Source organism: Camelina sativa, chromosome 4 (assembly GCF_000633955.1).
Source record: "Camelina sativa cultivar DH55 chromosome 4, Cs, whole genome shotgun sequence".
In the NCBI taxonomy this organism is placed as follows: Eukaryota; Viridiplantae; Streptophyta; class Magnoliopsida; order Brassicales; family Brassicaceae; genus Camelina; species Camelina sativa.
The window spans coordinates 3,419,821-3,434,500 of NC_025688.1; the positions used below are offsets into that span (position 1 = coordinate 3,419,821).

The 14,680-nt window shown below is 36.2% G+C and overlaps 1 protein-coding gene and 1 long non-coding RNA gene across 2 annotated transcripts; both read right to left on the reverse strand.

Moving 5' to 3' along the window:
- LOC104779692 (ACT domain-containing protein ACR5-like) lies at positions 8,604 to 11,340 on the reverse strand. Its single transcript, XM_010504093.2, has 8 exons — positions 11,191 to 11,340; positions 10,890 to 11,028; positions 10,544 to 10,616; positions 10,410 to 10,455; positions 10,151 to 10,333; positions 9,435 to 10,061; positions 9,232 to 9,336; positions 8,604 to 9,137 (listed from the first exon to the last, which is right to left on the reverse strand). The coding sequence occupies exons 2-8, from the start codon at positions 10,891 to 10,893 to the stop codon at positions 8,805 to 8,807; spliced, it is 1,371 nt and encodes a 456-aa protein (XP_010502395.1). The 5' UTR covers positions 10,894 to 11,028; positions 11,191 to 11,340; the 3' UTR covers positions 8,604 to 8,804.
- Positions 13,776 to 14,273, reverse strand: LOC109132575. The gene is made up of 3 exons (XR_002037597.1): positions 14,238 to 14,273; positions 13,932 to 14,072; positions 13,776 to 13,818 (listed from the first exon to the last, which is right to left on the reverse strand). It is a non-coding gene; the product is annotated as an uncharacterized LOC109132575 (long non-coding RNA).

Below are 14,680 nucleotides of genomic sequence, written 5' to 3' on the forward strand. Positions count from 1 at the left end.
CCTCCTAGGCTTAGGAAAAGGGACCTTAGGCTTATAAGCTTTTTCTGAATCGATTGGTGGAACTGGAAGAGAAACCGAAGCTGTTTGCAGGGGGTGTCGATCGATGCTAATGTTGTGTCGATCGATGCTCTCATTCTGGAGTGAGTTTTCCTCGATGGATGGTGACTGCATCGATCGATGCATTGTGATGGCGTCGATCGATGCTGGCTCCACTAACGTATCTTTGTCTCCTTCCTTCACCAAAATCACATTACAAGCATGCTTGGGGTTTTGACTATGTTCTTCTAGAAAGAAGTTCCTCTTGTCTTTTAACAGACCTAACAGTCTGAATCACTTGATTCTCCAGCTTCTTAACATGAGTGTTTAATGCATAAAACTTCCCAGTCAGCTCAGTGTATACAGAATCAATATTCCCATTGAAGTCTACTATTAACGACCTTGAAGAATCTGCTCAATCATTGATTCCATCTTGCTCTCTGAATTGGGTGGAGAGAGGGGTTGGTAAGAAGAAGAACCATAAGTCCTTGTAAAACCTTTGTTCTGTTGTTGCTCCTGGTAATCCGGCTTAGGAGTGTAGCCTGAAAAGTTCCCACTAAAGGTCTGTTGCCTTGCTGATTGCCAAATTTCTGTGCCTGATACCCAGCTCCATACACATAGTTGACATCTTCTTTGGTAATCTCTGGCTTTGGCTCAAAAGTCTCAACATCTTCAGCAAAATGGGCAGACTTCTTTCCCACAAGAAGATTGTGGACTGTATCCAACTTAGCATTCTCCGCAGCAAACTGATTTGAACCATTGCCTTCATGTGCTCTTTTCCGCTCTAAGTCTGCATTCTTGGTACTGTTGCTTGAGGCTAGCATTTTTATCAACTGTTCAGCTTCATCCGGGTACATTGTCTTGAAGTTCCCATCACTAGCAGCATCCAAAGCCATCTGATACCTCCAGTCAATACCGCTAAAGAAGATGCTGATCAATTGCACCTCTGAGAACCCATGATGTGGACAGTCTCTTTGATATGCTTTGAACCTCACCCAAGCAGCTTTGTAAGATTCAACAGGTCCTTGTCTAAAGGTGGAAAGCTTAATCCGCAGCTCATCAGACATTGCATCATCATAGAAGTAGTTCAAGTATTCCACCTTGATGTCATTCCAGGTCGTCAGAGATCCTGGTTTGAGTTGCCTTAGCCAATGAGAGGCTTCCCCAACAAGAGAGTAGGGGAAGATTTTGCAATAGAGATAGTCCTCTGCAACTCCATTAGATTTTATGCTTGTGACTATATCCTCAAAATGCTCAATATGGTCTAGAGGCTTCTCATGTGGCAGGTTATGGAATGGCCTTTGTCCAACAAGAGCAAAGTAGGCAGGCTTCAGCTTAAAATCATTCCTGGGGAATGGAGGAGGGACAATTGCGGAGCGATTCTCATAGAACAAGTCTAGTATGTTGAAGTCCGCAAGAGTCTTGACAAGCACTCCATTGTTATCCCTTCTGCCCTGAGGGTTATGCTGGTCGTTACCATCAAAATCCGCACCATTCGCACCAGCTCTGGCATTGCGTCGATCGACGCCAATGTTGTGTCGGTTGATGCCTTCTTGGTTGCGTCGATCGATGCCATCGTTGCGTCGCTCGACGCCACGTTCATCATCCTCAACCACGACGAGTTCTTCCTGAATAACTCGTCCTTCAGCATCAAGTTTCTGGCCTTGTTCGTTGCGCAGATTGCCCTTTTGATCTCTCAAAACTCCAGCCTCATCATGTCTCAATATGAGTGTTTTGACCATCTTCACTGACTTGGCTGCTTTTGTGTTTTCACACTCTAGTTGTCCTAACTCTTGGTTTGTAAGCTTAACAAAAGCGTGTGAGTAAAATAAGAAAAGAAAAATTTAGACAAAATCAAAGACTTTAATCTAATGGTGAATCAAAAGAGTTGGAACCTGTTGATATGCTCAAATTTAACCCTGAGTTACTTTCTCAAATTAAGAGATCAATTGTAGTACTTAGGGATCGAATCCACAAAGACTCTAAATTCACACAATAGATTTAATAATCTTTTAATTACGCTAAACAGAAATATTGTAATTAAATTGCAAGATTAAACAGAAAATAAAAGAGAAGTAAATTCAGGAATTAAAAACGCAAGGTCTAGGGAAATTTTCAGGAAATCATGGAAAATCAAATCAATTAATTAAGCAAGCAGGATTCAATAATTAAGCACTATTCTAGAACTCTAAACATAATTGTAAAATAAATCAGTTCTCACTGCAAATATTATCTAAGTTTTAAAACCCAAAAATCCAAATTTCTTTGCAAAATTCAAGTTAAAAACCAGCAATAAAATCAAGTATAGATAAGTTCACAAAATTACTAAATCAAATCTCTTTGCAAGAAGTAATTTTGCTCACCAAAGGTTTTTGTCAGGAAAATCAATTATATTATCATATCAATTAATAATCCTAAGATTTAAATCCAGATGACTAATCAAAGATCTAGCATTAAAAACAACCTATAGTGAAGAACAAGAAAGATAATGAATCCAAACAATCAATCAATATAACAATCCATGAAATCCCTAATGAGAAACTCTAAACCTAACAAGCAGATCTACTCAGACATAATTATAAGAACACAAATCATGAATAAAATAGATAGCATTAAGAGATTAAAGGAAGAAGAAAAGGAGTTCTGAATCTTCTCTCGAAGGAGTCTTGATTCTTCTCTCCAAAGACTCTCTAAAAATCTCTCAGGGTTTTCTCTCAAAAGATTGCAGGGAAAAATAAAGCTTAGGTCTAAACAATGACCATAAAAATCCTATATATATATTCCTAAAACACGAATGGGGACTAATGATGCAAATATGGAAAATTTTGGAGTGATTCTGTAAATCTTCAAAACTTGTGAGAAAACTTCAGATTCTTCTGTTAGATTATGCATTGATCGACACCATCACTTGCATCGACCGATGCTTATGTCTGAACTTGTCTTCCAACTTCGTAACTCAGGCTCAATGCTTGATTATGCTCCAAATCTTCTTATTTAGCTCCATTATGCTCTCATCCATGCTAAATCCTATAAAGACTCTAAAAATACCCAAAAAAACTCTATAAATAAGACTTATATCATGGCTAAAAACACCTAAAAACCATGATATATCACTAAAGCGACATAAGAACAATATATCTTACACAAAAGATAGGAGAGGCAGGACAAGCAAGATGATAAATCCTATCAACCTCGATCAACAAAGGCTCTGTAACATCTATATATTGGACTTGAGAAATCAAGATCCTCATTTTGGACTAGACAAAACAACAACAACAAAAGTAAGCAACTTTTAAACTCATATATACCTTATATAAGAGTCCTTTAATCACAGCCAATCAGATCAAACTAATAAAACCTTCACAAGATCTGATTCTGTAAAAAAACTAGAATGATCTAGACTCCTCCCACAATGTAGGTGATACTAGGATTTTTGTGTCTCCTAGCAGGTCTCAATTAACCTTATGCAGTGTTAGTACAGAAGGTGTCAATCCAAATGGGAAACTTTACTAACAATCGAGATGCAATCAAGCAGTCACAAGTTAAGCCAGATTCAAAATGAGTTTTTGTCTAACAACCTAGAGTGAACGAGATGCAAGAACAAAACGAGTTTGCAAAACAAGAGCTAAAATGCAATAACTTAAGAGAGCAAAAATAAGCTAAACGAGCAGAGACAAATGAGCAAGCTATTGGAACAGAAATAAAGAACAAGCTTAAAGATGCAGAAACAATCAGATAAGATAGAATTCCTAAGGATGGGAGTAATTGATGTCGGTGGAGTCTCTTAATCTACATAGTGTTTAACATGCCACAAGCAAGCTATCCCTAAACAATGAACATCACGACTTAGCTAATCCAATCTCTTGACAGAAGCTACTCAAACTCAAACACTTCCAAACCTAGCTCTCGCTAGAGAAACATGATCAAGCAGGCATGACAAACAAGTTCATTCACGTCAACAAACACCCTAGACAACTAATCTCTTAGACTAGGAATATAAGTCTCTGGCACTAGTTGGTCAGACATTTCATCGAACACCTTTTGGGTGTCGAAATGTCTAAGACATAGTTCCAATTGATCTGAGAGAAACTAGTATTTCTAACTCTAGTCCAGAAGGGAATCACACGAATCTAAACTTAAACACCCTACATACTAAGATCTTCCACCTAATCTATCTCATCCTCAAGAACTATCACACTACTCGGATCTATAAATCATCATCAAGGATACAATCTCAGAAAATGTTGAATCAAGCATCATCAGATAGACAAAAATGAAATGAACAACTTTGTAGAAGAAATAAAATGCAAAAACTCAATAAAATCAAAGCTATCTGGATTACAAAGTCTCAAGCGTTTTTGGTGGCTAGGTAAACCTTAAGGAAAAAAAACGAGATAAAAGATAAGATGTCTGAGTAAAAACTTCACAAAACATATTTATAGTAAAACATGGAAATCTCTAAAACATAAAACGACAATATAGAACGTCGGTTCGGAAACCCTTCTCGGACGCGTCTTCAGAACAAATCCAAGACGTCAGTTTAAGAGCGTCGATCGAGTCGCATCGTGAGAGTGTCGATCGAGTGGGAGTCTGGGAAATTTGATCGAATGGCAGCTTGAGATCGTTGATCGAGAGGCAGCTTGAAAACATCGATCGATAGGCAGCTTGAAAACATCGATCGATAGGCAGCTTGGAAACATCGATCGAGAGGCAGCTTGAAATGTGTTGTCTGGGAGCTGCTGATCGAGTCGCGTCTAGAGGGTGCTCAGGAGCCCTCCTAGGACGTCTTGGTCGAGTCGCTGCTGACATGTCCGATCGAGTGGGAGCTCTTCTTTGTGTGTGGGTCGAGTCGGAATTCAGAACGTACGTGCATCCACTAAAACGGCTTGAAATCAATGGCATTGGAAACATGACTCAATTCTCTACAACATTGATGAATTCGTCAAAGGCTGAATCCCAAAGTCAAATCTTCACTCGACTCGATCAAAGACTTGGAAGGTTGGGTCGCGATGGGTAGTGTAAATCGAGTCGCTGGGCTGCCCTCCTGCTCTCTGTTTGCTCTTGATGGTTTGGACATCTCCTAAAACACCTGAAATAACACCAATATGCAAGATGCATGCAAAACCAATGCGAAGACTACCTAAATATGCATATTATGCAAAAGAGACGAAAAACAATGCAAAACAATGAGTTAAGAGAAGAGAATGAATGAGAAATGCATGATGAAAGAGTGTAAAATATATACATATCAGTAGGCCAGCAAAATTGAAATCTTTACAGAAGTTTATTTTATAAAGATTGTGTACCTGAAAAAACTTGGAATTGCGCAGAGGGGAAAAAGAAGGAGGAGGCTTTGTGCTGTTCTGTTTCTCACTTGTCGCCGCCATTGCTTGTATTCAATACTACTCTTTCGAAAAGTTTTCATCTTCTTTTTCACGAGACACTGACTCAAAAGGTTCAATGTGTTTAGTGAAAACATCAAATTCGAACCGAGACTCATTTATTGGATCCATCTTCTCCTCGTCCAACAATAAAACAAAACAAATAGAGAGAATTAAATCCTCATATCATCTTAGAACAGACATACCCAAATCTACCATAAACGAACATAGACATCAAATCTACCATAAACGAAGAAACATGAATCGACTTATCCAAATCGACAAAATCAAAATTCACCAATACTAAAAGACAGATCTTACAACAAATAAAGATAGTCCCACAAAAACTTTAAAACTAGAACATCGAGATCCATACCTGATACAAGGTTTCGTGAAACCAAGAAGGAAAAATCTCAGGAAAAAGAAGACGACGAGAGATCTATCTGATCTGGAAACTGATCAAAACTTCAATTGTTTTGATTACGTCGATTTGGATGATGACGATGAGAGATCTTTTTGATCTGGAATCAAATCTTCTATTGTTCTGATTTCGACGATTTGGATAAATCGATTCAACTTTCTTCGTTTCAGTGATATCGAGAGAGAGAGGGAAGCAACCGAAAGAAAAGAAAAAGAAAATAAAATAAAATAAAACAAAATAAAGAGTAACCACTAGATTAATGCCACATCTAGTGTCTCTGAGTATCTAAACTCATCAGTGCAGAGACACAGATCTGTGTATTTTTACAATTAAAACTTTATTTTTATTTTGTTTTATTATTTAAAATATAAAAGACATCCCATCGATTATACCTATGGAAATGCTCTTAAAACATCTTTATCGGTCAACCCCTCAAAATGGATTCTAAAATAATATTTTAATATCATAATATTATTTAATTTAAAATTTATTTGTTTTTTTAAAATCAACTAGTCAAGTTATGACATTTGGTAAGAAGAATATCTGATGGTGTCTCTACAAATCTCGGCAGAGACTCTTCCATCATTTTTTTATTATTTTTTGGTTTTTTATTAGTTTGACACCCACTACAGGATAACCAATGGCTTTGCTTTTATAGTCTTAGTTATAGTCTTAGTATTAGGAAAATAAAGTTCATACTCCTATTTATTTTAAGACACCACTTATAGAGTCCAATACATATATAAGTAACATTGCTTTATTATGTGATATGTTACGTTCAATCCACTTTTCAAATCGAGCATTTTGTTATAGCTAGATTTTGCCTTCCATCATATATAAAATCTGATTACCACTGTCACCAACACGTACTCTCTTCCTCTTCCCCCGTACGTAATTGGTCAAATTGTATCTTTTTGTATTTCTTAATCAAAATTGGAGATGAATCTATATAAACCTCAGAGTGACTATATATCACAATATATAGTAAAAACTCACGATCAATGAATATTGAGCAACAAAATGAGTAAAAAGATAAGCTTTTATTAAAACAAAACAATCATAACACGGTACATATGACATATCACATGAAACCTAGCTAGTATTGTTATTCTTCTTCTTATTTAATCATAATCATAAAATAGAAACCCATAAATATTAATGGCTACATACTAAAATTACTCATTTGTTACGCAGGTTTCGAAAATAGCCTTTCGGGTTGCTTTCGAAAACATCCCTGAAAATTCGAGCATCCTTTCCTGGTGCCTTCATGGTCTTCCTCTCAAGGCCAGAGCCCATTCCGGAGAAGAAACCGACAACAGTTCCGACGAAACCTATGACCGCCACCCCGATTTGAAGAAATGTCAACATGTGTTCTTTGTAGCCCATTTTGATAGATTCTGTATTTGATTGTCACAATTTTCAGATTTTATTTTACTTTTGGAGAGGGAGTGAGTGTTACTGTTACATGTGATTTTTATAGTTGTGGATGTGATGGCAGACGGTTTTTAAGAAGATGAATGAATTAAAACTTCAGTGCAATTTACTAGGAGGAGATCTTAAATTACGAGTGTGTAGTACTACAATTTACTAAGGACGAATATGGATATTACTTTTTTGGATAAAATGCTTCATACATAAATTTCGATGGGGAATTGAGACAAATTTTAACGTATTTGGTTTATTAATTATTATTCCGCAAGGCAATGAATTTAATTATATTTGCATTCAATGATAAAAGATGAAACTTTACGAGAAGTTTGTCCTTTTTTGTTTGTTTCTGTATGTGATGATGCCATGATGTATTATGATAACATGATGATGATGTTATAATGATATGACGTATAATTTTTAAAAATTGCAAAAAAAAAAAAAACAGAAATCCTGGGAACTTATGTTTCACCTAAAAAACCTCAACTACAAGTCTAAAACCTACTCATGAGGACAGTAATATTGGTACGTGCATGTCAACTAGGAGGAATCTAGGATACATATTGGGACAATAATATTAGTACGTGAATGATAGGTTGAGAATCTGAGATTGGTCTGTCTCGCTCTTTTGTGCCTTGTAAAACTGATTTAAAAGTTTATATAAACATATTAAAACATAAACTGGTGTTTGAAAAAAACTGAAACTCTCTATTCTTTCTTTATTAAAATTGGATTATAACTTTTATTTATTGTTTGTCTCTTTTGTCTCTTATCTGAATTTTCTGCTTTTGTTTGGCTCAGTCTGTAAAAGCCCTTTCAGATGTGATGTCTTTTAGTTTCTGTCGGGGCCTGTGGAAACATTGTGGGATTATTTTTATACGAAACTAGATCAATATTGCCGTCCAATACTATTAGATTGTAAACGATCGTGATGAGAGCAATAGACACATCACAACAAATCATTATATTATACACAAAAACAAATACTCGTACTCTTCGTGGGTGCAAGTTTTTCTCAATTATGATTCATATTAATAAAAGAATATAACGATAGTGAAACTTATGGATACAACATGTGACACATGGCAACAGTCATGGTCAAAGATGTGGCACACCAATCAACAAGGATCACGACCCATTTGTATTTATGACTTTATGCAAAAGTGTGCATTATATAATACATGACCCAATTATTTTATTAAAGATTAGTACTACTTACTTCAATTATGAGCAGTTTCCAAAAAAATATCTATCACCTTATGAAAAAGATGTTTCAACTGGACCAGTCAAATGAAATCTAATGAGATTTACCAAACCAGCGATTGGAAAGTGACAGGTAACAAGTAAAGAAGAATCCAATTTATATACATCCACAAATATAAAACCAAATCCTTCCTACACAAGATTCTATACTATGTAATAAACCCTGTAAAAGAATTCTAAACTTTACTGTCCTAAAAGCTTTTTTTTATCTACATATTCACACAATGTACTTATGGTCATTTACAATTAGAGGAAACAGTTCCCTCCTTCGTGGATTACGATCTGATCAACCCGAAGTTGACGAAAGATCTCGACTTGAATACCCCGAAAAGAAACCCTGTTGGGGAATCTTGAGGACTAGATTTGGCATCTGTGTTTCCGCCTTTCACTTGAAGTATCGTCTGACCAATGACTTGTCTAATGGATTCTATGGTCTTAGCATCAACTTGGTAGCCAGAAGCGTCTCTAACATAGAACGTGTTGAGAGCTTTGTCTCCTTTTGTCTTCACTTCGGCTCTTGTTACTGTAAGACTGTTTTCACGGAATATCCGAGTCACATCTGAGAGTAATCCTACTCTATCTGAAGTGCAAAGCTCAAGCTTCAAGCCCTGAAAACATATGATAAGAACCTAAACGTTAAGCCACAACAAACAATGTTCTTATGATTATCCATAAAGTAAATTAATTACATTAGTTTTTTACCTCAGAGACTCTTCTTTGGATTGCTGCTTTTAGACATTTGATCACTCGCTGTCTTTCTGCCTCGGATTTGACAGGAGATCCATCCGTATGTCTTATGTAGTATTCCTACAAAAACCCGAGAATTCAGATAACAGTATAAAAGACTAACTTGTGTTCAATTAAAATACAGAGCTTAAGCACATTTTGCAGAGATGTATATGTACCTGATAAGCTTCGGGGCCTTCAGCATCAATGCTGGCATGTGAAACCACATATTTCATATCCGTCAAAGTAAAGACGGTATCGAAAAGAAGCTTTGGTCTATCTTTACATTTGATCATCACAATTGAGTAATCCAAATCATGCAAGTTGGAGACATCCACATCTGGCACAACTCTCCCACATTTATCCCCATCATCAACATTATTCTCCCACTCATCGTAATCTCTATCCGCAAACATCAGTTGATGAAGCTTACGGTCCGTGTGAGTTTCATTGAGAGAAGAAGAAACCGTGGTTTTAGGTTCACGGAATCTTCTGCCACTGCATCCACCTGTAAGCACATAACCAAGAAGTTTCCTGATTTTGGATAACCTCTCTGGATCAGTGATTGCAGAGCATGTTTCTTCATCGGTTACTTGCAAAACCGCTGCTGCTTTTGCTCTATGCGTCCATATCTCAGCGTTTACCACATTGCACTGCAGATCCATCAGAACAGCGCAAAGCTCCGACAACAAACCAGGTCTGTCAGTTCCTGTAAGCTCAATCACAGTGAAGTCGACAGATTGTTTGACACCAATAGATGATCTCATTGATGGACTGAAGCAAGAAGACTCATCAGGGCCAAGAGACTGCCAACAATCACACAACACAAAAGAGTTAATAACCATATCATCAAAACTAACAAATATAAAACAAGCAAACGATCGCTATTACTTACTGTACGAATATATTCAAGAACCATATCATCGGTGACTTTGTTCCCTTCATGATCAGTAACATTGAAAACATCCATGAACCAGCCACCATCAGAGGAGATATAAGCTTTCTTAATGGTGAGATTAAGCTCAGTCAAAACTTGAACAACCTCCAGAAGTATTCCATGTTTATTCGCACTATCCACCTATAACAAATGTTTATACTTCATTTCTTCCATTCTACTCAAATCAAAACCTAACCCGGTGATAAATTTTGATTACCTTAATGACAGTGACATCCTTGCAAACTTCATTATCGATCACAACCCTAAAAAATGATAATCAAATGGAAACTCAGCCTAAAATTGAAAAGATAGATCATAACTTATGGAAGAAGAAGAACAAAGTCAAGTTACCTTGGTGGATTCACTCTTTTGATGAACTTTGCAATCTCATCATCCATATTATATGAATAGCTCAAACAAACATCTGAGAAACAAAACAAAAAAACTGATATCATCAACACAACTAATCCAAAACCCAATAGATTGAATCACAAAACAAAGACCCCTTTCAAAAGGAACAAAACAGAGACTATAAAACCCTAGAAAGAGCAAAAAAAAAAAACGAAGCAAAAACAAGAAAAGACCTAAAATTGAACAAAACCCAGTTCTGGAAACTAATCATCAGAGACGAATTCGGATAAAAAAATCAAGAATCAAAATGGAACATATAAACAGAAACAGAGACAAGGAAACGAACCCATTCTCGATTTTCGTTTGGTGATTTGTGTGTAGCAGAGAATCAAAAAAGGGGGCAAAATTGAATCCTTTCCCCTTTTCTGTTAATGATCGATGTATCTCTCTCTGGAAGAGGGAGACGAAAGACGAAGACTTTGCAACTGTAATTGCCAGAGGAGGAGGAGAAAGAAGAAGAAACCACAAGAAAAGTTTGTTAATTTAATTTATACTATATGAAGACGAAGAAAGAGATTAAATAATTAAAAAATGAAAAAAAAACAAAAAAAAACTCAAGAGAGAGAGAGAGAGATGAGAAAAATTACTGAGAAGAGAGTGGTGGTGTGTCTGACACAGGTTCAGCCGACACGATTGTCCTCAAAACCTGCAAAGAAGAAGGAGAAGGAGTAGAGAGTCCACACAGACACACACACCCAACAATTTTGTTATGATGAGGATTTGAGGACGACTCTTTTCTTTCTTCTTTACTCTCTCATAAATAAATACCCGATGCGCACGTTAGTAGCCGCCCTTGTTTTTTTTTCTTTTTTTACAGGATTATCATACCGGTTTAGTTTTTCTTTTTTTTTGGGTAGTCAATTACATTTCAGTATTTATCTCCGGTTTTGGAGATTTTTCTTTTCTGAAAATGGTAGGGGATTATAGACAATATTATCAATTTATCTCCGGTTTTGGAGATTTTTTTTATTTATGAATTTGGTTGAATATTGACTTTTGCATACAATCTTTGGCTAAATTGATGAAGTTTTTGACTCATCAATACATAATATATATATATATACATAAATTTATATATGGAGATTAATTGGATATATTTATATAAATGACAACTAAACTAGTTCAAAATACACCAATTGACATCAGAAAAGATAAATGCAATTATTATGTAAATTACTACAAGAAAACAGGACATTTACGACTACGATTGGCGACTAAACACGCAGTCGCCAAATTTAGTGACTATATACCGACTGCGTAACCGCAAATTTACAACTGCTCATTATTAGTCGTAAGTTAGTCGTTTTTTACCAACTGAATTGAGTAGTTGGTTCAATAGTCGTTAATTAGCGACGACTTTACGACTGAAAGACAAGAAAGTAATATCATCACTTAAGAGTAGCTAATTTGGCGACTACATGGGGACTACTGCGGCGAGTCGTTAATTTGGCGACTACCATACGACTACATCTGTTAGTCGGCAATTTGGCGACTACTGACCGACTAATGAGGCGAGTCGTAAACATGTCGGCCAAATTGTTTTTTTGTGGGGTTGGTAAGCTTTGTTTTTTTGCGACTGTTAGTTTGAGTCACATCACGGTCGCTAAATAGTCGGTAAGTAGTCGCCAAAAACCTCTATATATACCACACCTTCGTTTCTTATTTCATTCACACCACAAGCAAGAGCATTAATAAGAAAAAAATCGAGAGTAAGAAAAAAAATCGAGAGTGAGAAAAAAAAATCGAGAGAAAAAAAAAACGAGAGTGAGAGGTCTTTAATAATGGCGAGAAGTTCTAATTATAGTCATTTTCATGAGTGGATGTATAAGAGGCTTGATGAAGTGACGGGAAATTTCACGGAAGAGTTCATCACCAGGGTAGAGGAGTTCATGGCTTTTGCAAATAGCCAACGTTTAGCACAAAATAATGGTGGTAAGTTTCACTGCCCTTGTGATAAGTGCAAAAACGGTAGGCGTCTTCCGGGGGTACAATCACTACAAGAAATATGGACATTATTAGTACACGGAAAATGCTACTAAAGGGCTTTCGTAGCGCATTTGAAAACGTTGTATAATGAGGAGCTATAGTAGACCCCCCTCCTACCATAGCAATTTTTACGCGCTATGATAAATTGACCTATTATAGCGCTAATACTCCGCTATTTAATATTATTAACTAGCGCTTAGTTCGTGCTATTATGTTTGTTTTTATAGCAAACATTTCGTGCTGTAAAATATTGTTTTGTTCATTTTGATAATGCTGCTGTAATGTATATTATTATGTTCTATATTTCAATTATTTGAAACCTATAGTGCATAAAATATAAATTGCAAATTGATTCATAAATAAAATAAATATTACATTAAATTTATAAAACATACATTTTACATAAAATCATTCTATCAAATACCCAAAAGATACAAATGCTTGAATCACCAAGTCATAAAGAAAAAGAAGGCAAGTACATTTCTTCACCAAACCAAGTAATAAAGAAACCGAAGCAGTCCTAGTAGATCTCCACTCATACCATCAGCAGATCACCTTATAGTAACTGTAAGTGGAAGAATAAAAGAGTGTCAGCATAATAAGTTCATGGCAGCTAAAACAGGCCCCCTTATCGATCAATAGCTGTGAAAACAAATGCCAAATGAATTCATATGTGAGTACAGATTCCTACAAAGCTAACTAAACTCCAGATGTGAAGAGGTACATAACCACAAGAGAGAAAACAGAGAAGATTGGAAAGTGATTCTTACTCGCTTAGAACCAAACCATGACTAAAGAAGACTATGACCACCAAAACGAATTTGGAACCAAGAGTCACTGAATTGGTAATATGCGAATTAGCAGACCTAACAATCTACAATGAGATCCCAGAAAAAAAACTAACTTCACCTAAATATNGATCTCCACTCATACCATCAGCAGATCACCTTATAGTAACTGTAAGTGGAAGAATAAAAGAGTGTCAGCATAATAAATTCATGGCAGCTAAAACAGGCCCCCTTATCGATCAATAGCTGTGAAAACAAATGCCAAATGAATTCATATGTGAGTACAGATTCCTACAAAGCTAACTAAACTCCAGATGTGAAGAGGTACATAACCACAAGAGAGAAAACAGAGAAGATTGGAAAGTGATTCTTACTCGCTTAGAACCAAACCATAACTAAAGAAGACTATGACCACCAAAACGAATTTGGAACCAAGAGTCACTGAATTGGTAATATGCGAATTAGCAGACCTAACAATCTACAATGAGATCCCAGAAAAAAAACTAACTTCACCTAAATATCTTAACTTTAAAAAAATAAAAGCACTTTTTTACCTTGGATCAAAATCAGCAATTGAGGATTTATTATTCTTCAACAAGCTCCAACAGATGGGAACACTTGGTATATAGTCCGAAACCAAGATCTTGATACATCGAGGGTGGCTACTTGGCTTCCTATCATATTGGAAGAGTCACCTGCAAACATTAGAATTCAACTATCAAATTAATCTCAATCTCTGTAGAAGAAAAATGACGTAATAAAACATACAAGACAAAAACTATACATGTCTTGATGACTTTAGAGTTCTAAAAAAAGTGCTGATAGAAGAACATCACACCGGATTGAGAGAAGTTAGTTACCTTTCTTGCAGCCATTAATCCTCACCATCTCCAGTTTATCGAGAAACTTAGTCTCACCACAATAATTAAGGACTTACAGTCCCCATTGTAGCAACTTCCTCCACCCAAAAAATATTTGTAAGAACACAGTTAAACAACATAGATGGAAAAGGTAGAGAGTTGTACAAAACATTTACATGGCGGAGCAGTATTTTCATCAGTAGTAAGTCCCTTGAGAAGGTTCCGTCTGTTCTGTCACTCCCTTGAATGAGGGTGTGAGCTGGGCTTAGCGAGTTGTCAACTGCAATAGACACATTGCTAAAGAAGAAACATAACAAACTGCACAAATCAGCCCCAATTAAATGTAGAAAGATTCAGACTTTTAACATTCATACTCTTCATCTAAAACCCAGCAGAACCTTGTACAAATACTAATCCTAGCTAAGGTACTAATATGAGTAAAA